Source organism: Trichomycterus rosablanca, unplaced genomic scaffold, assembly GCF_030014385.1.
Source record: "Trichomycterus rosablanca isolate fTriRos1 unplaced genomic scaffold, fTriRos1.hap1 scaffold_179, whole genome shotgun sequence".
Classification (NCBI taxonomy): domain Eukaryota; kingdom Metazoa; phylum Chordata; class Actinopteri; order Siluriformes; family Trichomycteridae; genus Trichomycterus; species Trichomycterus rosablanca.
The window spans coordinates 72501-99927 of NW_026947007.1; the positions used below are offsets into that span (position 1 = coordinate 72501).

Sequence of the window (27427 nt, forward strand, 5' to 3'; positions counted from 1 at the left end):
ATAATATACAGAGCTATCGAGATGTGCTACCACTAATTATAATAATATACAGACCTATCGAGATGTGCTACCACTAATTATAATAATATACAGACCTATCGAGATGTGCTACCTATAGTTTATAATAAGATACAGAGCTATCGAGATGTGCTACCTGTAGTTTATAATAATACACAGACCTATCGAGATGTGCTACCACTAATTATAATAATATATAGAGCTATCGAGATGTGCTACCTATAGTTTATAATAATACACAGACCTATCGAGATGTGCTACCTATAGTTTATAATAATATACAGAGCTATCGAGATGTGCTACCACTAATTATAATAATATATAGAGCTATCGAGATGTGCTACCTGTAGTTTATAATAATACACAGACCTATCGAGATGTGCTACCTATAGTTTATAATAATATACAGAGCTATCGAGATGTGCTACCTATAGTTTATAATAATATACAGACCTATCGAGATGTGCTACCACTAATTATAATAATATACAGACCTATCGAGATGTGCTACCTATAGTTTATAATAATATACAGAGCTATCGAGATGTGCTACCTATAGTTTATAATAATATACAGACCTATCGAGATGTGCTACCACTAATTATAATAATATACAGATCTATCGAGATGTGCTACCTATAGTTTATAATAATATACAGAGCTATCGAGATGTGCTACCTATAGTTTATAATAATATACAGACCTATCGAGATGTGCTACCACTAATTATAATAATATACAGACCTATCGAGATGTGCTACCTATAGTTTATAATAAGATACAGAGCTATCGAGATGTGCTACCTGTAGTTTATAATAATACACAGACCTATCGAGATGTGCTACCACTAATTATAATAATATATAGAGCTATCGAGATGTGCTACCTATAGTTTATAATAATACACAGACCTATCGAGATGTGCTACCTATAGTTTATAATAATATACAGAGCTATCGAGATGTGCTACCACTAATTATAATAATATATAGAGCTATCGAGATGTGCTACCTGTAGTTTATAATAATACACAGACCTATCGAGATGTGCTACCTGTAGTTTATAATAATACACAGACCTATCGAGATGTGCTACCTATAGTTTATAATAATATACAGAGCTATCGAGATGTGCTACCACTAATTATAATAATATATAGAGCTATCGAGATGTGCTACCTATAGTTTATAATAATACACAGACCTATCGAGATGTGCTACCACTAATTATAATAATATATAGAGCTATCGAGATGTGCTACCTATAGTTTATAATAATACACAGACCTATCGAGATGTGCTACCTATAGTTTATAATAATATACAGAGCTATCGAGATGTGCTACCACTAATTATAATAATATATAGAGCTATCGAGATGTGCTACCTGTAGTTTATAATAATACACAGACCTATCGAGATGTGCTACCTATAGTTTATAATAATATACAGAGCTATCGAGATGTGCTACCACTAATTATAATAATATACAGATCTATCGAGATGTGCTACCTATAGTTTATAATAATATATAGAGCTATCGAGATGTGCTACCTATAGTTTATAATAAGATGCAGACCTATCGAGATGTGCTACCTATAGTTTATAATAATATACAGAGCTATCGAGATGTGCTACCTATAGTTTATAATAATATACAGAGCTATCGAGATGTGCTACCTATAGTTTATAATAATATATAGAGCTATCGAGATGTGCTACCTATAGTTTATAATAAGATGCAGACCTATCGAGATGTGCTACCTATAGTTTATAATAATATACAGAGCTATCGAGATGTGCTACCTATAGTTTATAATAATATGTAGAGCTATCAAGATGTGCTACCACTAATTATAATGATATACAGATCTATCGAGATGTGCTACCTATAGTTTATAATAATATATAGAGCTATCAAGATGTGCTACCACTAATTATAATGATATATAGACCTATCGAGATGTGCTACCTATAGTTTATAATAATATATAGAGCTATCAAGATGTGCTACCACTAATTATAATGATATACAGACCTATCGAGATGTGCTACCTATAGTTTATAATAATATGTAGACCTATCGAGATGTGCTACCACTAATTATAATAATATACAGATCTATCGAGATGTGCTACCACTAATTATAATAATATACAGATCTATCGAGATGTGCTACCTATAGTTTATAATAATATATAGAGCTATCAAGATGTGCTACCTATAGTTTATAATAATATATAGAGCTATCAAGATGTGCTACCTATAGTTTATAATAATATATAGAGCTATCAAGATGTGCTACCTATAGTTTATAATAATATACAGATCTATCGAGATGTGCTACCTATAGTTTATAATAATATATAGAGCTATCAAGATGTGCTACCTATAGTTTATAATAATATATAGAGCTATCAAGATGTGCTACCTATAGTTTATAATAATATATAGAGCTATCAAGATGTGCTACCTATAGTTTATAATAATATACAGATCTATCGAGATGTGCTACCTATAGTTTATAATAATATACAGATCTATCGAGATGTGCTACCTATAGTTTATAATAATATACAGATCTATCGAGATGTGCTACCTATAGTTTATAATAATATACAGATCTATCGAGATGTGCTACCTATAGTTTATAATAATATATAGAGCTATCAAGATGTGCTACCACTAATTATAATGATATACAGATCTATAGAGATGTGCTACCTATAGTTTATAATAATATACAGAGCTATCGAGATGTGCTACCTATAGTTTATAATAATATATAGAGCTATCGAGATGTGCTACCTATAGTTTATAATAATATACAGAGCTATCGAGATGTGCTACCTATAGTTTATAATAATATACAGATCTATCGAGATGTGCTACCTATAGTTTATAATAATATACAGAGCTATCGAGATGTGCTACCACTAATTATAATAATATACAGAGCTATCGAGATGTGCTACCACTAATTATAATAATATACAGATCTATCGAGATGTGCTACCTATAGTTTATAATAATATACAGATCTATCGAGATGTGCTACCTATAGTTTATAATAATATACAGAGCTATCGAGATGTGCTACCTATAGTTTATAATAATATATAGAGCTATCGAGATGTGCTACCACTAATTATAATAATATACAGATCTATCGAGATGTGCTACCTATAGTTTATAATAATATACAGAGCTATCGAGATGTGCTACCTATAGTTTATAATAATATACAGAGCTATCGAGATGTGCTACCTATAGTTTATAATAATATACAGATCTATCGAGATGTGCTACCTATAGTTTATAATAATATATAGAGCTATCGAGATGTGCTACCACTAATTATAATGATATACAGATCTATCGAGATGTGCTACCTATAGTTTATAATAATATACAGAGCTATCGAGATGTGCTACCTATAGTTTATAATAATATACAGAGCTATCGAGATGTGCTACCTATAGTTTATAATAATATACAGAGCTATCGAGATGTGCTACCTATAGTTTATAATAATATACAGAGCTATCGAGATGTGCTACCTATAGTTTATAATAATATACAGAGCTATCGAGATGTGCTACCTATAGTTTATAATAATATACAGACCTATCGAGATGTGCTACCTATAGTTTATAATAATATACAGATCTATCGAGATGTGCTACCTATAGTTTATAATAATATACAGAGCTATCGAGATGTGCTACCTATAGTTTATAATAATATACAGAGCTATCGAGATGTGCTACCTATAGTTTATAATAATATATAGAGCTATCAAGATGTGCTACCACTAATTATAATAATATACAGATCTATCGAGATGTGCTACCTATAGTTTATAATAATTTACAGAGCTATCAAGATGTGCTACCACTAATTATAATGATATACAGACCTATCGAGATGTGCTACCTATAGTTTATAATAATTTACAGAGCTATCAAGATGTGCTACCACTAATTATAATGATATACAGACCTATCGAGATGTGCTACCACTAATTATAATAATATACAGATCTATCGAGATGTGCTACCTATAGTTTATAATAATATACAGAGCTATCGAGATGTGCTACCTATAGTTTATAATAATATATAGAGCTATCGAGATGTGCTACCACTAATTATAATAATATATAGACCTATCGAGATGTGCTACCTATAGTTTATAATAATATATAGAGCTATCAAGATGTGCTACCACTAATTATAATGATATACAGATCTATCGAGATGTGCTATCTATAGTTTATAATAATATACAGAGCTATCGAGATGTGCTACCTATAGTTTATAATAATATACAGAGCTATCAAGATGTGCTACCTATAGTTTGTAATAAGATAAACATAATTTTAATAAAAATAGATCAATAAAACTTAAATATTTACTACAGGAATACATTTCGATAGGGTAGGACAAATCGACAGAACACCGGATTATGGTTGTAATACCAGTGATTTGTTCAGTCCAGTTTTTACAAAGTGTTTTAGCAACCAAAATATAAAAACCACGTAAACAGAGCTAAAATAACGTAAATGTTTTTCTACAAAATGATTACATTAATACATGAAAAAACTAGATTTTGCTAGATCGGATCAAATGAATCGGTTCATCAGTACTGAATCATGTGTGATGCTAACGGAAGCAGCTAGCAGTTTGTGTGTTTACATGATAAGGGAGTTAAAGCTCCTCAAATCCTCACGGCGCTATTTTTATAAACTCTAGTTTATTATTAATTAAAATGTAAGAAATAAATGAATATTTTACTTACAGATGATTCACTTCAGTACAAACACACCAGCTGCTGCAGCTTCTCCTTGTCTATGTTTGGGTTGAGCTGGTGGATCTACAACGTTCAGGTTCATTATCACCACCTACTGGACTGCAGTGTGAGAACTGATATCAGTACTGATGGAGAAGATCATGATGTTAGCTGAGCTGGATTTATTCTGATCTAAACTGGTGATGCTGGTTGACCAGCTAAACCATAAATATGGTCAAACAATTATTCATCCTGGTCGATGGTTTGACTGTATGACACACTAGAATGACTACAGTTACGCTTTTTTGCGCAAGGGACTCTAGCCTCTCGATCCCCTGCTCCTCTGTTGTGAGCCACTTAGTACCTATTATCATGGTAATGACCCACAGCCTGTCTACACACAAACACCTCACACACATCATCCCCCTCTGCCCTAATTTTACAGACAGGCCTGAGTTACAGGTCTGTGAGAGCCAGAGATCTTGTTTGTTTGTGGGTGACCAAATACTTATTTTCCACCATAATTTACAAATACAGTCTTTAAAAATTCCTACAATGTGATTTCCTGGATTTTTTTTTTCTCATTTTGTCTCTCATAGTTGAAGTATACCTATGATGAAAATTACAGACCTCTCTCATCTTTCTAAGTAGGAGAACTTGCACAATCAGTGGCTGACTAAATACTTTTTGACCCCACTGTATATGGCCAAGGGGATACCAGGGACATCATGTGCAGTGTAGATATTTATTTATACACACACCTTCATGGCTCAAACAATGTGTGCATTGCTGTTCTGTTTAATACATGGTACTGGAATGCACCATACAGCAATTGATTTCACAACATACAGAGGTAGAAGTTCCTGCTGGTAATGTCCTGCTAACAGATAACAGACTGATATATCAGATGTCTTGTAATGCTGATGTATTCGCAAATCAGAGCTGTTTTGAGCTTATATTAGGTGGCATACAAACATGTGTAAACAGGTATGGCACTTCTGTGTAATACATATGCAGCAGGCCAAATATTGTTAAAAAAATAAATTTTTGGACTAAACTCATTAAAGATTTGTAATATTTAAATCTGTGAATAAAATGCATGAGTGCAAAAAAGTGATAATGCCAACTGGTCTGGTTTACCATTGATGCAGGGGTGCATATTGGGACTTTAGAGACAATAGAGTGCAGAAATAGACGGTGTGTGCTGTGTGTGACTGTTAAGCTGCTAAAATTTGGTATCAAGCAAGAACAGAAAAATTCTACTTGGAAAAAATGCACTAATTAGTGTCCTTGGTTTCTCAATTTCATATAGAAATTATTAAAGAAATTCTGTAGTTAGTCCGAGATCTCTAACAAGTGTGACAGGAAATTTTATACTTTATTAGTTATTTGCTTTTTTAGTTTATTGCTTTCTTAGATCAATAGACCTCTGAAGTCATTCTGTAGTCCTCGTTATGCCCATATTTGGAGACCTGGGTCTAAGCGCGATTTCCAATGGGAAAAATTAACAGGGTTTTCAAAAAATCAACTCTAACGCATCCTGTGCTAAATAAACATGTTCAGAACCCATTACGTTTTGTCCTGTGTACATTTTTCTCCTGTACATCACAAGTTCAAGTTCACAAATTCAAAGTTCAGAGTTTGGTCAGACCATAACAAGGCTTAGTTTCCCACCACCTTTGTGGCACATGTAATCTAACCATACTGAGACTTTCCTGCCTGTAGTGGAATTACTTAGGAAAAGGTAACTCACAGGTTTGCTGGGATAAACGTTGGGGGTGGGTTGAATAGTGTGTTATCTGCTAGCATTTGCATGACAAAAGAGGACTGATAGCGCTCTAATGGTTGTGTAGAAGAAGGGGTTTGTCCTCAGAATCTCAGATTTTCAGTCAAGCTAGTGTTAACATTACAGATTGATGTGGGTTCACTATTTTGCAATGATGTAGGATCACTATTTGGCAAGTGACACTCCGGTTGCCCTTTCTATTCATGCTTTATAACAGCTTATTAATGACTTATAAGGCATTTACAACCTTTTTAATAACCCTTAATAAACAGTTTATTAACCCTTTATAAACCCTTTATAAACCCTTTATAAAGGTAGCCTTATTTTAAAGTGGAACCCAACATACTAATACACTACCTGGCCAAAAAAAAAGCTCACACCCTCTAATATTTTGTTGTAGCGCCTTTAGCTTTGATTATGACACACATTCTCTGTGGCATCGTTTCCACGAGCTTCTGCAATGTCACAACATTTATTTCTGTCCAGAGTTGCATTAATTTTCCCCCCAAGATCTTGTATTGATGATGGGAGATTTGGACCACTGCACAAAGTCTTCTCCAGCACATCCCAAAGATTCTCAATGGGGTTCAGGTCTGGACTCTGTGGTGGCCGATCCATGTGTGAGAATGATGTCTCATGCTCCCTGAACCTCTCTCTCACAATCTGAGCCCGATGAATCCTGGCATCGTCATCTTGCAATACGCCCGTGCCATCAGGGATGAAAAAATCCATTGATGGAATAACCTGGTGGTTCAGTATATTCAGGTAGTCAGCTGACCTCATTCTTTGGGCACATAACGTTGCTGAACCTAGACCCTGACCGACTGCAGTGACCCCAGATCATAGCACTGCCCCCACAGGCTTGTACGGTAGGCACTAGGCATGATGGGTGCATCACTTCAGCCGCCTCTCTTCTTACCCTGATGCTCCCATCGCTCTGGAACAAGGTAAATCTGGACTCATCAGACCACATGACCTTCTTCCACTGCTCCAGAGTCCAATCTTTATGCTCCCTAGCAAATTGAAGCCGTTTTTGCCGGTTAGCCTCACTGATGAGTGGTTTTCTTAAGGCTACACAGCTGTTTAGTCCCAATCCCTCGAGTTCCCTTCGCACTGTGCATGTGCTCTTACTGTCACTATTACACATCCCTGAGTTCTACTGGAGTTTTTCTACCATCTGATTTCACCAAACGTTTAAGTGATTGCCGATCACAATCATTCGAGATTTTTTTTCGACCACATTTCTTCCACTTTCTGCCCCCCCAACCGTCCTTCCACTTTTTAATAATGCGTTCGACAGTTCTTAACCTGATTTTAGTAGTTTCAGCTTCTCCTAAGATGTTTTCTCTGCTTGATGCGGGAAAATAATTTGACCCTTCTGAAACAGATGAACATCTTTTCCACGATTACAGGACGTGTCTTTCCACATGGTTGTTTAACAAATGAGAAGATCAGAATCACTTTACTTCGCCAGGTATGTTACACACACGAGGAATTTGCTTTGGTGATACACACAATAGTCCACATAGTAGTACAAACAATACACATAATAGTACAGATAATAACACATGTATGACATGTAACATAGAACATATTTAACAGACCCGACAGCACACGGACTGTTAACCAGTATTTACCAACATTTACCCAAGAGAACAACGGTGGTTAAAAAGTGTTACAGCTCTGGGGAAAAAGCTGTTAGCGTGTCTGGATGTGTTTGTTTTTATTGTCCGGATGGACAATTAAAATTTTATTGTCCTGAGTCTTCTGCCGGATGGAAGAGTTTGAAAAAGGTGATGTCCATGATGAGAGGGGTCTGCTGTAATTTTGCCGGCACGCTTCAGCACTCTGCTGTTGTAAATGTCCTGAAGCGTTGGCAGACTACATCCAATGATCCTCTCCGCTGTCCTGATTATACGCTGGAGTTTGGCTCATTCATGTGATGTTGAGGAACCAAACCAGATGGTGATGGACGATGTGAGGATGGACTCTATTATTGCTGTGTAGAACTGGATCAGCAGACTCTGTGGCAGGTTGAATTTCTTCAGCCGTCTCAGGAAGAACATTCTCTGCTGAGCCCTCTTGGCGATGGAGAGTGTGTTCTTTTCCCACTTTAGGTCCCTGGATAAGGTGGTGCCCAGGAACTTAAGTGACTCCACCACTAAGATCATTTTTTTGTGTTTCATGCCTTTGACATGGCGTCTGCAATCTGAAAATGTAGGGGCATAGGGGGGAGACTATGATAGGCTACTGTATGAGTAGGTAATATTCCTGCATGTTGTTAAAATATATTCTAAATTACATTATACATCATATATATAGACACACATCAACATGCACCCCACATTAAAAAAAAAAAAACAAACAAAAAAATTTGATATTTAAAACATCTTTAAAATAGGCCTGGAGCAACCACTTCCACAGCACAAGATTTATTAATATTTTTCAAGTTTATATGTTTGTCTTGTTATGCTTTGGCAACACTGTACTAATGGCCATGCTAATAAAGCAACATTGAATTGAATTTAAGCCTGGCAGGTAAGATTATAATAAATAACATGAGTCAAACACATTTGTGTGTGTGGGACTGTGTTCGTTACCTGTTGCCCCTTGGTGACTGATGTCGATGTCAGTCTTGCACACGGTGCAGAACGCGTGATGAGGCAGCCTGGACACGTTGAGGCAAGGCCATCTCTCCCGATAGCTGTCAAGAAATCTTTGTGGTTTCCGACCCTTTTTTTTACAGGCGGTTCTGCCATGTCACGCAAGCCTACAGTTTAGTAATTTTTAGAATACGGGAAAACGTGACGGTTACCATTGCAACACATATTGAATAGATGAACCTTGTAACCTTGGCGAGTGGTTAACACAGTGGCGGTTCTGGGTGGGGGTTCTGGTTTATTTTGATGACCCCTGTTCTAGACCATGTGAGGTGGGGGGGGCAGCGGGGGCCAGTGTCCCTGTGACAACCAGCTTGGCCCCCCTACTGCCCCCCTAATTGCGAACTTGCAAACACAGCGACAAAGCTGCACACTAAAGTAACCCACATTTTATTAAGTAATTGGCCCCTCTAACATAGCCTCTGACCCCTGTCTGCCCCCCCCAACCTCACATGGTCTAGAACAGGGGTCATCAAACTACGGCCCGATGCTTTTATTTGACCGGCCCCTTTAACGACAGCAGCAATACATGTTGTCTGGCCACTGTTCATCTTTGAACTTACAGTATTATAACGGGGGAAAAATAACAGTGAAAACAAAAATTGGCCACCCGGAGTCTCAGTAGATTATGCGGCACTGTGTTGCAAAGCAGTTAAGTGGGATTTCATTATGAAAATCCTCGTATCCTGTGTTAATTTCATTAAAACTACAGGCAGTTTCAGGAATCCTTGTCTGAACTGAAGATGTGCTTTACTAAGATCCGCTGGCTGAGTCGGGCGAGTTTTGAAATGTTTTAACGACCTGCTCCTGGAGATCAACGCATTTATGCATCCAAAATCAAAACTCAAGCACATTGTTTAATTTTTATGCTTCTCTTTCCATTGCTCCCCTATCTCAATAAAACATGCACTCAAAGTAACTACCGTTTTCGGGAGCATCTACATCTGTGAGCAGACTTTTTCGAAGTTGAAACACCTTAAATCTCCAACCAGATCCAAACTCACTGATCAACATTTATTAGCTATTATGACTGGCAGTAACAGATATGGAACCTGACGCTTACTGTCTCATCAGGCAAAAGCAGGCTCACAGTTCACACTGATTTTTTTAAGGAAACACTGTATGAGGTAGGATAATGGAAATGATTAAAATAAATAACATTTCTGCATTATTATTATGAACTACAATTATACAAAGCACAAACAATACATCTAGTATACATAGTGAATAGCTTTTTGGGTGTTTTTACAATTTCACCTGCGGAACACTGAAGAACAGTAATCTGGCCCTTTGGTTAAAAAGTTTGAGGACCCCTGGTCTAGAACCTCCACTGGGTTAACAACACTGTCGGGTTAATATTGGACTAACTCAACGTCTTAATTTTAACAACAACCTATTTTACATTATTGGTAAAACCTCATAAACCGTTGTAGCGTCTTTCTCAATAATTTTTCGGGTTGTTATGGCTACTACGCTGTGCACAACTCCACAGAAAAGTGCTTAACTTTAGTGATTTACACATAGACTAAATTCTAGACATCTGTCAGGTATCTTTATATTACCTTTATTTATATACATCAATCTATCCTATATGACTGGTCCTCACTTAAATACTTCCATTTCAATTTAAATTCATACAGCATTTTCAGACATACGTCTTCATCATCATATAATCGCTTTGGCTTCTTCCTCAGCCTCTTTCCACCCTCAATTTCCTGTCCAAGGAAATATGCTTCTTCTGCCACTATTAAATTTGCTTTATCATCTGGGGAAAAACATTTAAAATGATATGTTTAATTCAGTGCAGTTCAGAACTATAACAGCACGTTAAACTAATTACAGTGGTGCCTTGAAACACGACATCAATTGGTTCTGGGAGAGACGTTGAGTATTTTTTCACATAAAGAAAATTATTTTAGGCTAATATAAAATAATGGGGTTGTTTTTGACACTTATACACTGACAATAACACTAGTATAATGTTAAAACACTGACATACAATTTAAAACATGTAAAACGTAAAAAAAAAACATGTAAACAAATTGGCTAAAACAAGTAAAAAAAAAAGCTAAAACATGTAAAAATATGCTAAGACCTGGGTTATTTTAAACTTTCTGAAATGGTCACTCATTATAAATAAAATTTCAGGGATATTATTGGCATTCCTGTGTATTATTATAAGAGTTCATGACTTACCATCGAACTTCAAAGGCTTAGCAGGGCACCTGCCTAACAAACATCTTTTTCCCAATCCTCACTTTCCAGTTTACCACAACCATTTGGCCATCAATGGGATCATCTGTGGTAAGGTTTTTGTGTCCTTCAAATAATTGGGACTCATTTACACTGGTGGCAGGAATATCATCTTCAAAAAAATACACTAGAGCATACTTTGGCAAACCCATGTCGGAGGATAAAATAACTGAAGACTGTAACACTCAATTTGTATTTCGCGCGCAAAAACTGAGGTAAAATCTGTGTGGAGGCAGAGACGATGGATTGAGTTAACGGTCTCAAGTCCAGTGCGCATGCGCGGACCAGGTGCAAACAAAAATCTGAGGAGACCGTAGGTAAAAATTGAAATGGCGTTTGAAGAAGAGGGGTGTGCACAGAATACGCGTAATACAAGGCGCTATATATCTGAATGATAATGTGCCTATTCCACGCACTACAAAACGAAGATATACCGATAGTCATTCTATTTCGCCCATGGATGCAACAAACTCTGCTGAAGTTGCGGCAAGTGATGACCGCGACATTGGAACGGTTTCGCACGAGGAAAAAGAATTTGGCTCGCACAGTCCCATTTTCATGCACGAGGAAGATATTGAAAATGTTGAAGAAGACGATCGGCATGCAATGGATGGGAGACCACATGAGCTGGTCACAGAGTTCATAGATCCTGAACGTGAAAAGGTAAGCTTGAAATTGTTCTGTTTAGTTACACACTGTAAGTCTTAACACTTCATTTAATTAGATATAATGAGTGTGCCTAACTCAGTTTATCAACTTGTTATTAACACTCGTTTTAAATAAATTATCTGTAATTTGTGGTTGAAAACGTTTTCTTACTCAATATTCTTAATTTAAATTCAGTTAAAAAAACACGTTTCTGTATTAACCTAATTTGGACATGCGCACTTCGGACATCTATCTGTCACTAAACGGCAGTTGGAACATTTCTGGACAAGTCGCTGCACGTCGCTTATATAATTGTGGGGATTACCGTGATACTTGTTGAACACTGATTTGGTAAGTAAATTTTATTATTATTTTATCGTAAACTGGTGCACCGTTGTGTTCGTGTAGTCAGCGTCAGGTTTATGTGCTTTGTAGTTGTGAAGAAAGTTAGCGTACAGTTCCATCACGGTGAATGGTTATGTTTAGCACCCAGGTACTTTTATTAGAAACGCCTTATCTGCTGGCCTAAACACTGTCAGAATGACTTATGTTTTAATATATGTTTCCATGAAGATTTATAAATTAATTCCAAATAGTCTGTTTTCTTTCTTTCATAGATGTTCTATTGGTTGCGTGTATATTTATACTAGAGCTATTATCCAATCAGATTTCAGTCGTCAGGTGTTGCCAGGGTCAAAGAAATCTGCCTTAAGGCTTCAAAATCAGTAGCGCGACGCCTCGAGCCTAAAATAAACGGCAATGAAATTGATACAGTAACCAATCAGATTTTGAGTTGGCGTTGCTAAAGGGGTTGCTAAGCGCCTGGCTATGTCCAGGCGCTCAATTACGCTGGCGTTTTAAGTCCTCTGATTGGATGGTTAATGCCAAGTTCACACTACACGACTTTCTGATCTGGGTTTCATACTACAGTACATCATCTATCACTGACTGGAATCACAGTCTCCCAAACTACGTTTTTTTTTTTTTTTTACAAAAACACGTGAGAAGTGACGAGGGGTTTAATGATACCACGTCCAAAAAAGCACATCAACATGTAGCGAGCGTTCAAAGTTTGTGCGCTGATGCTGCGTAATATCAAAGAGGAAAAATAAATGAATCTGAGTGGATTTGGCAACCCGACCAGCATGGATTGCTTTATAGGTTATATATACTATATACTTATATACCTATATACTTCTGGTTTGATGACTATTCATGGTAAATGAACATATGTTTCTTTGCAGGGTACGGTGAGAGATAATATGTTAGCATCTGTTACAGTGGGTGTGCTGACCATTCTGAGTGAAGATAATCCTGAGCTTGGCTTGATCATCAATATTGCTGTAATGTTTTATTCATTCATTTAATAATAAATGTAATATAGCTACATCAACCTTATGAGTGTTCTCAGTTGTGTTGATGCACTTTACGTAACAATAAACAAGTTGATTTAGGTGTTGCACACTCACAATAAATACAATAAAGTATTTTACACTCAAAATTAATTAAGTTGTTTAAGTATTGCTTACTTACAATAAATAAGTTAATTTAAGTATTTTACACTTAATAAAGTTGTTTAAGTATTGCTTACTTACAATAAATAAGTTATTTTTACTGTTTATCTTAAGTTTACTGTACTTGAGCTTACTTAATTTTTCTAAGGCAACGAGTTTGCATATTTTTTTAAGTAAAGCCAACTTATTACATTTTACAGTGCACGGTATTTAAATTAGGTTCAGGTTCTTCATAAGTTTTAAAATGTAATAACCTTACTGAAACTTACTATAAATAATGTTAATCTAAAAATACCAAACGTGAATTTTAAATTGAGATTTTAAATGAAGCTTTAAAAAGCTAAGTACCGCTTCAAACTACCCATTACCACTGCTTTACAAGGCTATGCTAGCTATTCAAAGCATCATGTTTTCTTAAGTATTGTCTGGTTTTTCTCAATTTTTTGTTTAATACAGATGTCTGGTTCTGATGATGACGATGCAGATCTGCGTGAAGGCCAAACTGCTCATGATGATGCCCAAGTTAGTATCACACTACATTGTTTTTCATTATTATTGAGCAATATAAGAGAGTTTTGTTAATTTAAAAAGGAAGATTGGAAGTTATTCTTAAGCATTTTTAAAACTAAAGTGACCACACACATGAGCTAAAACAAGCAGCACGAAAACTAGAAAGCTGCACTGGAAGTGTATAAGATGGCATGAAAAGTTGCTCTAATCGAGTATAAACATGAACTCATAAAAGCTAAATCTTTATATTATTCTTCCTAAATAGAACTTAATTTTGTGTTTGTATGATTTGTGTAAATTCTATTTATTTAAAGTATCCTCCAGGCCACCCAAGGAGGACGGGGCCCTGCTGAGTCTGGTTCCTCTCAAGGTTTCTTCCTGTTTTTAAGGGAGTTTTTCCTGCCACAGTCGCCCTCGGCTTGCTCAATAGGGTTTTTTTGTCTGTTGGTCCTGGATTCTGTAAAGTTGCTTTGAGACAATGTCTATTGTAAAAAGCGCTATATAAATAAATTTGACTTCCCTTAAGTACACATTTTTATTTTTGTTTCAATACAGATGTCTGATTCTGATGAAGACCTTGCAGACCAAATTGCACATAATGATGCACAGGTTAGTATCACACTACCTTGATTTTCATTATTATTTAACAATAATAATGTAATGTTAATTTGAAAAAGAGAGAGAAAAAGCCCTTAAAAACCTTTATAAACATCATTACAAGAAAACATTTTCTCAATTACACTAAGTTTTTATTTCTTTTTTATTTATTTATAATAGATATCTGATACCGATGAAGACCTTGCAGAACCATTTGAAGGCGGTCATGAAAGTGGTCACGATGCTGCTCAGGTTAGTAATGCACCACCTTCTCATAGTCCTCCATTTCATAAGTAGTTACTACCTCAAAATACATATTCCTTGAATATACCCGTATTTACATTTACATTTTCAGCATTTAGCAGACGCTCTTATCCAGAGCGACTTACAGAAGTGCTTCCATAGTGAACATTTCATTTCTCAAGTTTAGGTAAACAACAGTCGAAGAACTCAAATCTGCTAAAACCTGTTAGAAAAACTTGTTTTTATTTTTATTATTTTTTTTTTTTGGAAATGGAAAAGAATGGAACAAAATGTTAGTAAATAAGTACAAGTCAGCTTAAGTGTTTAGTAAAAAGGTGATGAAGGTTTTTAATCGTTTTTTAAAGACAGCAAGAGACTCAGATATTCGGACAGACAGAGGAAGTTCATTCCACCACTTCGGCGCTAGAACAGAGAACAGCCTTGATGCTTGTCTTCCTTTAGTCCTGGATGGGGGCTCAAGTCGAGCGAGACTGGTGGCTCGGAGGTTGCGTGGTACAGAGCGGGGTTTGATTAGGCCACGAAGGTAGCTTGGGGCTGGTCCATTTTTGGCTTTGTAGGCGAGCATCAGTGTTTTAAACTGAATGCGTGCAGCTACAGGAAGCCAGTGAAGAGAACGTAGCAGTGGGGTGATGATGTGGCAGTGTTTGGGTTGGTTAAAAACCAGACGTGCATCTGCATTTTGAATGAGCTGTAAGCGTTTAATCGTGGACATGGGAGCTCCAGCCAGAAGGGAGTTGCAGTAGTCCAACCGTGAGATTACCAGTGATTGCACTAGAATCTGGGTAGCTTCCCTGGAGAGAAATGACAGAATCTTCCTGATGTTGTACAGGAGGAACCGACACGCTCTCGTCATGTTGGCTATATAAGGAGAGAAGGTCAGCTGGTTATCAAGGACAACACCAAGACTTCTTACCTTATCAGATGGTCTGATCTGGGAGTCATCCAGAGAAATGACTAGGTCCTGGGTTGGAGACTGATCTCCAGGAATGAGCAACATCTCGGTCTTGCTGGGATTAAGTTTTAGATGATGTTTAGATGAAATTTACCTTAAAATTAAACACAAAACAAATGATATTCATACCCTTCTAAAAACAGCTGTATGTTTTTTTTGTAGGATTTCTTGCCCATTTTTGAAGGAACAAATTTGACCAGGGCACAGGCAGTCTGTCTTATCACCGCTTTTACTTAAGGCACAAGTTGGCTGGAACTGCTCTGCAGGATTTATTGACACTAATTGATCTTTTGATACCAGGAATTCTTCCATCAACAAAATTCCTGTTTGAGAAAAAGCAGGGTCTAGTATCACAGTTTAAATATGTTTTCTGCTGCATGTCTTGCATTGCCAGAATTCCAGAAAACACTGGGACATGTAAAGAATGTCAGCGACCATTCTCACAAAAGGAGTGCCTAGACAAAGGTAACTTCTGCATTTATCAGAGATGAAGAGAAGGCAAGACGAGATGTTGTGACTCGTGTCACAAATTCTGATTTTTATTTAGAACACTTGAACAATGGAAGAATAACACCACAGGATTTCACTTTGATTTTTAACATAGATGGTGTTCCTTTGTTTAAATCAAGCAAACTGTCCATGACTCCAATTCAGTGTGCCGTCACAGAGGCAAAAAGTATGAGAAAGCATGTTTTCCTTCTTGGTATGTGGCTTGGTTCTGAAAAGCCCAACATAACAGCATTAACTGAGCCTTTTGTAAATGAGTGTTCCAGTCTAAGTGGAGAGGGTTTGACTTGGAGAAATAGTGAGGGTGTGATCAGTACTTCAAAATTTCACCCCTTGGTGTGCACAGCTGATGCAGTTGCACGACCTGTTCTTCGGAACTGCACACAATTTAATGGAAAGTTTGGGTGTGATTGGTGCAAGCATCCTGGAGAGTATGTGCCAAAAGGTGATGGGCATGTGAGATGTTACGCTTTTCAGCCCAGGGTGCAGATTAGGAACAACAGCAACCACATAGAGGAGGCACTAACTGCCAGTCAAACACAGACTGTTGTTAATGGTGTGAAAGTTCCCTCTGTGTTAGGTCTTATGCCTACTTGTGACATTGTCAGGTCATTTGTTCCTGATTATATGCATTCTGTGTTGCTGGGAGTGACACGGTATATTGTCAATCTTTGGTTTGATTCAGCAAATCACAGTATGCCCTGGTACATTGGCCGGGACATTCCAAGAATTGATAAGCGTCTTCTTTCTATCAAAAGTCCACTGGAAATATCCAGACCAGCTAGGTCACTGATGGAACGAAGGTTCTGGAAGGCTTCAGAATGGCAAAGTTTTTTGTTGTATTATTCATTACCTGTTCTGTCTGGCATACTGCCACTGAGGTTTCTGAAGCACTTCTTTCTCCTGAGCTACAGCATTAATACCCTAGTTCAGGAGAAGATAGACAGAAATGTGCTTCCACTGATAGATGTAGCCCTTAACAAATTTGTCATATACATGGAGGAACTGTATGGTAAAGAAAACTGTACATCCAATGTCCATCAACTGACACATCTGGTATCTTCAGTTAAAGATTTTGGCCCTCTTACTGGTGTTTCTGCCTTTGTGTTTGAGTCCAATAATGGTCAGCTGAAAAACATGATTTGTGGCACCAGATATGTTGCATCACAAGTTGTTAATAAATTTCTTCTTATGAAAAATCCTCCAACCATGGCCAGTAACAGTAACTTGGAAATGGCAGGTGAACATGTCAGAAATTATTTTGATAATCTTCTTTCATCCAAACAGCAAAATCTCTTGTCACGTTATGTGTGGGGTGGTGTTGCTCTTGGCAGAGGGAAAAGAAGACATCTGTCTGTAACACAGAGGCTAGCCTTAGAGGAGCTTCTGGGGCAAGAATTTGTTGCTGAAAGTCTGTGCTGTTGCTGTGTTTTATAAAAAAAAAAAAGATTGTTAATGGTCTGGTTCTGCAGACATCTGAATACTGCTCAAAGTTTAAGAGTGACAATTCTATTGTGCATACCAAAGAAGGCAGTTATGGAAAAGTGACAGATCTTGTCATAATGGATGCATGCCATTGTGGTATGCAAGGTGGGTGTCAATGTGATCAAGTAAGTGAAGGGACTGTCATTGCCAAATTGTACACCATCAATTCAGACAAAGTTTTCACTGATCCAGAGACTGGCATAAAACAGTCGAGATTTGTATTGTCAGTTACGCTATCAAATCGTACAGTGGCATTTCGATTGTCTAGTATAGATGCCAAGGGAATAGTGATTACTGTTGGACACTCCATGTACATTTCTTCTTTAATTAGAAATGAGGAAATTAATTAGATTTTGATTCTTTAGACACCAATGTTACAACCCCAATTCCAATTAAGTTGGGACGTTTTGTAAAACATGAATAAAAACAGAATACGATGATTTGCAAATCCTTTTCAACCCATATTCAATTGAATACACTACAAAGACAAGTTATTTAATGTTCAAACGGATAAACTTTATTGTTTTTTGCAAATATTCACTCATTTTGAATTTGATGCCTGCAACACGTTCCAAAGAAGTTGGGACGGGGCAAGTTTACCACTGTGTTACATCACCTTTCCTTTTAACAACACTCAGTAAGCGTTTGGGAACTGAGGACACTAATTGTTGAAGCTTTGTAGGTGGAATTCTTTCTCATTCTTGCTTGATGTACAACTTCAGTTGCTCAACAGTCCGGGGTCTCCGTTGTCGTATTTTGCGCTGTTTCCAATGAACCTGTTCACCTGTGGAATGTTCCAAACAGGTGATTTTTGAGCATTCCTCAACTTTCCCAGTCTTTTGTTGCCTCTGTCCCAACGTCTTTGGAACGTTTTGCAGGCATTTTGTAATTAACTTGCATACACTTACATCCCTCACTCACATACTTTCAATAAATAAAAATAAATAAATACATAAATATTTCATACATTTATATTATTTTGTCTTTCATATTTGTTTCTTGTCATTTATTGTAAACTTCACTGTAAACATTAAACATCATAGGTGACTGGTGAGGTGAGTTAAATTGTAAACTTAATACACAAGAGGCCTAAAACTATCAAAACTCAATTTCACAGTTCAACAAAATCATGTTTACAGTTAAACTGTAAACTTCACAGTCCATATTATTAAACACTGGGAAAGGTTACCATGAACTTCATAGTAACATGAGAGTTCACAGTTGTATTCATGGTCGAACTGTAAAGGTGACAGTAGAACTATGAACTATTAAGGTTCAACTGTAAACTTAACAGTTTTACTGTAAACTTCACAGTCAATATTAAACACTGAAAAGGTTAGAATGAACTTTATAGTAACATGAGAGTTCACAGTTGTATTCATGGTCAAACTGTAACAATGACAGTAGAACTGTGAACTATTATGGTGTAACTGTAAACAACAGTTTTACTGTAAAACTTCACAGTACATTTTTTCCTGGGTTGCCAAGCCCGGTTTTTGTCCCTATTCACTTCCATTCCTTTTTTGACAGTTTGAGATATCAACGCCATTCCAACTTTATATGGTACAGCTTATTAATGACACCCCGACCTGGATAAAGCATTGGGACATGGGCACTTGCTCACCCGCTGCACTGCAATCACACTCGCATTCTCTGCAGGAAATGCACATCTCTAGTTATTTTTATTATTTATTTATTTTATTCTAATGTATTCATTTATTTATTTTATCTATTATAGGGGGGGGGGGGTGCTGTTGAAGTAGGTCCAACTGGGAATTAGGGAGGGGTTTTGTGATGTGACAACTTATAATAATTTTGTAAAAATATGTAAACGCTACACTGTGGTTGTTTAATTTGTGTCCTGTCTTTGTCACATGTACTGCAAAACCTTAATTAAAAGAATGTTCAAAAAACATTACGACAACACAAAATGCTTTCTTAGCAGTTCAACTGGTGCAGTAAAAGTTGTGTGTAATAAAGTTCATTACTGAGTGAAGATGTTCAGCATTTATTAGCTCATCTTGTACTTAGTTTTTGTTGCTTGTCGCTTGTCAGTTCTGTTCTAATTATTTGTTCCTTATTCCATGTTTTTTGTAGCTATAGATAAAATCTGTGTGATCTATAGTTCCCATACTGGGATTATATTCAACAGTGTAAGATAAATCATGGAGGCAAAACCTTAGATGATGTTCCTCATAGAGGCTTAACATATTATTCACTACAAAAAGTTTTGTATACTGGCTCATATAGAATGTCAATAAAATCCTAATAAATAAATTTAAGATAAATGTCTGAGATACAGAACAATGGATCTATCGAGATCTGCTTCCTATAGTTCATAATAATATAAATGTATTGAGATGTTCTATCACTATTTATAATAAGAGATATACCGATCCACATGCACCAACCCTTATGCAAATTAGGCGATGGCATCATTTAGCGATTTTTAGGACAGCCAATAGCAACTTTCCTTACTGAGGAGTTGGCAACACTGGCTCAGTAATCTAGTTCAAGGCCGACTTTCCACACATAACTTGTGTGTGTGTGTGTGTGTATGGGTGTGTGTGTGTGTGTGTGTGTGTGTGTGTGTGTGTGTGTGTGTGTTTGTGTTTGTGTGTGTGTGTGTGTGTGTGTGTGTGTGTATCAGTCTTTGGAATTCTGAAACCTTCAAATGTCTCTTCTACCCTGCTAATTAAATACACTCTAAGCCCAAATAAGTTCAATCTACTTAAAAAATTTGAGGAAACCGGTTGCTTTTAAAAAGTTATGTAATGTATAATAAAAACTTGAGTTAGCATAACTTAAAACATTAAGTTATTACACCTAAAAGGCAAGTTGATTAAACTTTATTTTTTTTGTTATACCAACTGCTATTCCCAATAATTCTACTTATTATCTTGAGCTCAATGGAAAAATATTAATTTCTTCTTAGTTTTCATGTTAATTACATTTTAAATATCAATATTACAAATGTTTATAGAAAAACAGACAGAATAATAAAGTTATTTTTCTTTATTTCAGTTCAGAAGTATTTACTTAAAATTCAACATGACAAGAAAACATCTTAAAACTGTACAAACTGTATATAAAGTTCTGATGAAACACAAACAGCTCCTCACAGTAACCATGATCCTGAACTCAGTTCCACACAGTGAGCTGATTTCATAACGTTTGGCTGCAGCTCTCTAAAACAAAACAAAGAACCAAAGAAACAGAAATATTAATATCAACATTAATACCGTTCATTTAAGGATTAAAATAAAGCAGGCCAGCACACTCTTTGCTTCATATGAAGGCTAGAATGCTAGCTTGTAGCCTAAACACGGCAAATAAAGCAGCGCTGTTTGATTATTTATTTAGTGTCAACATTAAGATCATTTATTTTTAACCAAATTGTTAATTAAAGTAAAACACTTACCAACATTAGACAGAAGATAAAAAAGCCCCATCAGACTGGTGTACATGCTACTCAAAAATAGCATCATGAGGAAGAAAAAAAGGTTCCACTTCACAAAAGACATTTGAGGAAGACAAGTTTACTTTTACAAAAAGCCTTAAATGAAAAGTAAAAAGTAATTAGCAACAACAGGTTACAAAAGTTAAAACAAATGGCTGCCCAAACACATGAAAATCATTTTTGCCTGATTCACCAACAGCAAGCTAAAAAAAGGCGACTTACATGTAAATGTTGAACGTTTTTCTGCTTAATTACCTTAAATTTACTTTTTTAAGTTAATCTGATAGAAAAGTAATTTATAAAGTCCGGGCTTACAGCGTAAGAAAGCAAAAACTTACGAGTTAAATGCAAATAACTAATAAAATATAACATTTCCAGTCACACTCCTTGGTTAGAAGTCTTGTTTAGTCTTGTACCTGTTCAGAATAGTTTAGTCATGTTGTGTGTGTTTAGATTAACATTAGCATTTAGCTTAGGTCGTGTGTTAGTTGTCTATTGTTTGAAATAAATGTTAGAAACATCTGTGTGTGTGTGTCTCCGCCCGTCTCTCGTCATATATAGTCCAGTGGTTTACAGTAGGTGGAGTTCAGGAGAAACAGAAAATTTTACTACATTTACATTTCAGCAGACACCTTTATCTAGGGCCCAACAGCAGCAACCTAGCAGTGGTGGGGCTTGAACCAGCAACCTTTGGATAACTAGTCATGTGTCTTAACCACTAGGCTACGGCTTGAACTACACAACTCAATCAGAGGTGAGTAAATTTATATCACATTTTATTTTATAAAACTGTAGCTGTTAAGCTTTTACTTTAAATGTACTTTACAAACACAAACACATTATTGTATTATATACATTATACATTATATAACCATGATGCACTTGAGGAATAAAGGAAAAACGTTTATCTAGTTTATGTATCACATATATTTTTTTTTATTTTCTTTATTCTAATAAAATAAAGGTATATGTTTTATATATTTAGATATAATTGTATACATATATAAGTATAAATAGAAGAACTGGAGAGGAATTAACATTAATAATAAAAAAATATATTGAGTTTTAATCCTAAATAAATTCAGTTTTACAGTTTGTAATATAAAAATCATAAGAATAAATATTACATGTAAACATATAAAGCACATAAATAATAATATATATGGTGGTAGTTCTGTTTTCATTACTTTAAATTAAACGCTAAAAAGCCAAATTGCTCCAAGTCTTTGTAAATATGTTTTACTTTTCATATCTTTATATTCTGTCATTAATGTAAATATATTAACACTATACTGCTCTGATGGGTGTACACATGTGATAGTTTGTGTTTGTTACCACTTTTAAATATTTATTTTATTAATATTGTGCATGACTGTTGCTGTGCTAACAAACTGAGGCAATGTGCTAACAGCATAACAACCAAACATACACAACTTTATTTTAACTCTATTAAAAGTGTTGAGATGTTAAAAACTTAAACAGCAGCATGAAGTTACATTCCTGAGTCTATAAACTCTGTTTTACTGTGAAAACACAGTAAAACATTCTGAAAACATTCTGATTCATTATTGTACTTTAGGTTCATGTAGAACAACAAACTAATAAATTCTGTTAAAATGAATCACAGTTTATTAAATTATATCAGTTTTTATAATTAAACAGACCCATTTAATTGGTGATTAGTGAAATAATAATATATTAAATTGTGTGTGTGTGTAACGTTATAAGTGTGTAACTGGTTTTCTGTGGTACTAACAGGATCCAGTAAGAGATCCAGAGATCAGATCTGCTGAGATGAACCAGGAGGAACGGTGGATCGTGCTGCTGGGGAGGACTGGTGTTGGGAAGAGCTCAACAGGAAACACCATCCTGGGAATGAATGCATTCAGATCAGAACGTTCTTTATATTCTGTAACAAAACACAGTGAAAGTGCAGAAACTGTGACAGGAAACCGTGTACGTGTGGTTGATACACCAGGATTCTTTGACACAAGATCACTGACACTAGATCAGTTAGCGGTGGAGTTGTACAGGAGTGTTTATCTCTCACAACCAGGAGTTCATGCTTTCATTCTGGTTTTCAGGTTTGATCATTTCACAAAACAGGAAGTAGAAATAATTAGGCGCTTACAGAAGGTTTTTGGTGAGCAGGTTACAGATCACATGATCGTTTTGTTTACTCATGCTGAGGGTGTAAGAAAGGAAATTATACATCAGGAAATAAGCAGGAATAAAGATCTCAGAAGGGTTTTAGATCAGTGTGGAGGAAGATTTCACATCTTTAATAATAATGCAGAACCACAGAACAGACAGCAGGTCACTGAACTTCTGCAGAAGATAGACAAGATTGTGCAGTGGAATGAAGAAGGATTCTACACTAATGAGGTGTATGAGGGAGCACAGCGCTTAACCTGGCATGAATTATGGGAGAAATACAAATTATCCTTTTTCATTGGAGCTAATGTTCTAGCTATAGGTGTGCTGATGCGAACAGCAGTTATGAAGAGGGTGGCATCATTATTCAGATTATACTTTTCTACTGCAGCTCGTGTTCTAGCTGGATCTGGATCTGTGATGATACCAGTAGCAGCAGCAGTTATTATGGGGGTGGTGTCAGTGATAATGGGATCATTTAGGTGGTAACTGGGATTTAGGAAGGAAGTGGTTTGTGGTGCTTCATTGGGAGCAGCAACAGGAGGTGAACAAGACTCATAAATATGTGATTAAATGATTAAATATTACAAATATAAACGGTCATACTAACAAACATTGTTACTAGTTTAAATACTTATTTTGTTCAAGCTTTTAAACAGTGATAGCTCAGTGGTTAAGGTACTGGACTAGTAAACAGAAGGTTGCCGGTTCAAGCCCCACCACCACCAAGTTGCCACTCTTGGGTCCCTGAGCAAGGCCCTTAACCCTCAACTACGCATCGTGTTCAGCTCGTTGTGTAAGTCGCTTTGGATAAAAACGTATGCTGAAAATGTAATCACACTTTAATCTGACAATCATTTAATCATTTGTTTTACTGCTTACATGGGAATGTTTCCTGCATTTTTATTTATGATTTAATTATTTACACAATGGTTTTATTTAATAAAATGAAGTGAACCCTTTTATTAATTCATTAAAGATCTTGAAGCAGAATTAATTTTATTGGCCGTGTTTGTGTGTTGGTGTCTGTTACTGCAGTCTATCAATCCACTTCTTCTGTCTGCTGTAACCAACGTTTTTATTTGACTTGTCACCACCACTTACTTTTACTTCATTTACACACTTTGTTCTTGTAATAAAACTTGATCTTGTATAAAAATACAATCTTGTGTGTTGCTGTTCTTTTTAAAATCCCAGCTGGTAGGAGAAATCAAAGCAGAAAAGTTAAAGTCATCAGAAACTGGACCTGACAAAATCAAACAGCACCTATAAGTTTCTCCTTGGACACCATGCCACCAACTAAAAATTACAATTAAAAAATCAAATATTAGTCTTTAAAGGATTACAGAGCCTCAGAGTCTTTACCAAACCACAGTAAAAGATTTCATACTAGAGGAACCTTGGAACATTTTACTCTGACCAGCCTGCTGATGCAAACACAAAAGCTTAGTGACAAATAAAATAACAGAAGAAGAAGATGTAAAAAGCTGCATGTTTATGTTTATCCTGTGTTCATTTACCCAGATTTACCCACTTACTACAGTTACACCAATAAAAAACAACACAGTGGCACCTAAACAATGGAACTGAGTGAAGGTTTTGATGTTACCTAGTAAAAGTTCTGACTAGACCTGAAAGTGGGAGATAAAAGTGGAGCTTCGATTCCTTTACAGTAACACGAGAGATTCAGATCAAATGATAGAAAGTGTTTAGTTACAGTGAAATAATAAAGTGACTGAAAGAGCTCAATAATAAACTTTATATCTGTCCTATCATTTATGGAAAATTCAGCTCATATACAACCCCAAATCAGAAAAAGTTGTGACGTGTTGTTGATAACAGTCTGGATCATTTTTGTCTTTGGTCCAGATCATACAGTGTTCACGACATTTCCACTGTGTGATGGTCCATCCTAGATGTCTCCGAGCCCAGAGAAGTGGATGCCGCTTCTAGACATGGTTAACATAAGGCTTCTTTTTTACACAGTAAAGTGTTAAGTATCATGTGTGCAGTAACTCTGTATTGTAGAGCTGATAAAGGTTTGATAAACTAATCCCTCACCCATGTGCTTATATCAGCTAGTGTTGAGTGGAGGTTCTTGATGGCGTCTGAGGGATGGAAGATCACAAGCGTTCAGATTAAGCTGCACCCTCCACCTTTACACACTGAAATTCCTCCTGATTCCTTGAATGGTTTAATGATATTCTGCACTGTAGAGGGAGAACATGCAATTCCCTTCCAATCTTTCTTTGAGGTTCATTGTTTTAAACATTTCAATCTTTTCCTCACACATTTGTGGACAAACTGGATCCTCTGATCATCTTTACTCATCAGAGACTCTCAGCCTTTCCTTGATGCTGCTTTTGTACCAAACCATGATTACAATCACCTGTTCACATCACCTGTTTAACATCACATCATTATTTAGTTTATCACCTCATTACTAGCTCTAAATCTCCCCCGTCCCAACTTTTTTTGGAATGTGTTGCAGGTCTGAAATGCAGGAATGGATGTTTATTAATGAATGAAATGAAGTTGAGCAGATAAAAGATGAAATATCTCAGCTTCATCCTGTCTGACATCAAATAAAAGTAAAAATTAATGTAGGAAACTCTGTGTTTTTATTATTATTTACATTATCCATCCTGTCTCAACTTTTTCTGATTTGGGGTTGTAAAAGTTTTACCTGAACATGTAAATATTTTGGGAGTTGGGAGGTAAAACATTGTAGGGAGTGGAGTTCTGCTGCTTTACATTGTTGTCTCATGATGGAAAATTCAAATGTGATATTTACATCTTCTCTGCAGGGCTGAGATTGTTTTTCTTTATAGTTACAAAAGTTTGTAGAAAAGTGAATTTACTGCCATCTCTCTCTGGGCTAATTAGTTGCAGTAAGTGGCTGGCCCTCAAAAATGTTACCAAGAAAGAAGTGATGATTTGTGATAAAAAAAAAATCACAAAAGAACCCAGAGGAACATCTAAAGAACTGCAGGCCTCACCATCACCTATATGATTCCACAATAATAAAGACACTGGGCAAAATAAATGTATCAGTGGGAGAGCTGCAAGGCGCAAACCATTGATGACCAAAAAGAATACAAAAGCTCATCTTTCATTTGCCAAAAAACTAGATGACCATCAATGCTTTTAGATGGAACTTTTTGGAACACAGTGTAAAGCTACCATTCAACCATGCGAGCATCATACCCACAGTCAAGTGTGGTGGTGGTAGTGTGATGGTCTGGGGCTGCTTGCTTCTGCAGTATCTGGACAACTTGTCATAACTATCATAAATGGAACCATGAATTCTCTTCTCGTCCAGAACATCCTGAAGGAGAATGTCCGCCTGTTAGTTTGTCTTAAAGATCAGGTGCATTTGGGTTCTGCAGCAGACTGATGAAGATCCGAAGCACTCAAGCAAGTCCACCTCTGAAAGGCTCAAAAAACCTACATTATAGGTTTGGAGGGGCTGAGTTACAGTCCTGACTTTAATCACTGTGAGATTCTGAGGGAAGATCTAAACAGACAGTTCATGTTAAGAAGAAACGGCAATAAGAGTAGGCCAGAATTCCTCCACAGCATCACAAATGATCACAAATGTTAGCTTGTACCTGTTACTGCCAAGGGTGGAAACACCAGTTTAAGTTCAGGGGGTTGATTACTTTTTCACATGGGTGATAATTGGGTTTGAAAAAAAAATAACTGTAATGAATGGTGAATGAAAAGCTGCAGTTTGTGATTATACAACCCCAAATCAGACAAAGTTGGAACAGGATGGAAAATGTAAATAATAAAAACACAGAGTTTCTTACACTGACTTTGACTTTCA

General features: G+C 36.2%; 2 protein-coding genes and 1 long non-coding RNA gene across 15 annotated transcripts in view; 1 reads left to right on the forward strand and 2 right to left on the reverse strand.

The window, feature by feature from the left end:
• LOC134306007 (NACHT, LRR and PYD domains-containing protein 6-like) overlaps positions 1-4878 on the reverse strand; it is a 36977-nt gene extending 32099 nt beyond the window's left edge. Inside the window, exon 1 of the mRNA XM_062990273.1 lies at positions 4818-4878. The gene's annotated coding sequence lies outside the window, so the exon portion shown is untranslated. The remainder of the gene's footprint in view (positions 1-4817) is intronic.
• A 5924-nt stretch (positions 4879-10802) lies between these two features.
• LOC134306008 (uncharacterized) lies at positions 10803-11728 on the reverse strand. The gene is made up of 2 exons (XR_010008880.1): positions 11451-11728; positions 10803-11019 (listed from the first exon to the last, which is right to left on the reverse strand). It is a non-coding gene; the product is annotated as an uncharacterized LOC134306008 (long non-coding RNA).
• A 366-nt stretch (positions 11729-12094) lies between these two features.
• On the forward strand, positions 12095-26141 carry LOC134306005 (GTPase IMAP family member 9-like). 13 transcript variants are annotated; one of them, XM_062990264.1, is made up of 7 exons: positions 12095-12170; positions 13400-13498; positions 14126-14191; positions 14735-14788; positions 14957-15028; positions 22070-22198; positions 23203-24725. In XM_062990264.1, the coding sequence occupies exon 7, from the start codon at positions 23239-23241 to the stop codon at positions 24085-24087; it is 849 nt and encodes a 282-aa protein (XP_062846334.1). In that variant the 5' UTR covers positions 12095-12170; positions 13400-13498; positions 14126-14191; positions 14735-14788; positions 14957-15028; positions 22070-22198; positions 23203-23238; the 3' UTR covers positions 24088-24725. The 13 variants fall into 13 exon arrangements, with proteins under 13 accessions (XP_062846334.1, XP_062846342.1, XP_062846339.1 ...); XM_062990259.1 differs by lacking the exon at positions 12095-12170 and adding an exon at positions 12417-12506; XM_062990260.1 differs by lacking the exon at positions 12095-12170 and adding an exon at positions 12417-12506 and having other exon boundaries at positions 22073-22198.
• Positions 26142-27427: the final 1286 nt, after the last annotated feature.

What these genes read in the sequence shown, in the direction of transcription:
- LOC134306005 (XM_062990264.1), top strand. Translation starts at nt 23,239, where the DNA reads ATGAACCAGGAGGAACGGTGGATCGTGCTGCTGGGGAGGACTGGTGTT.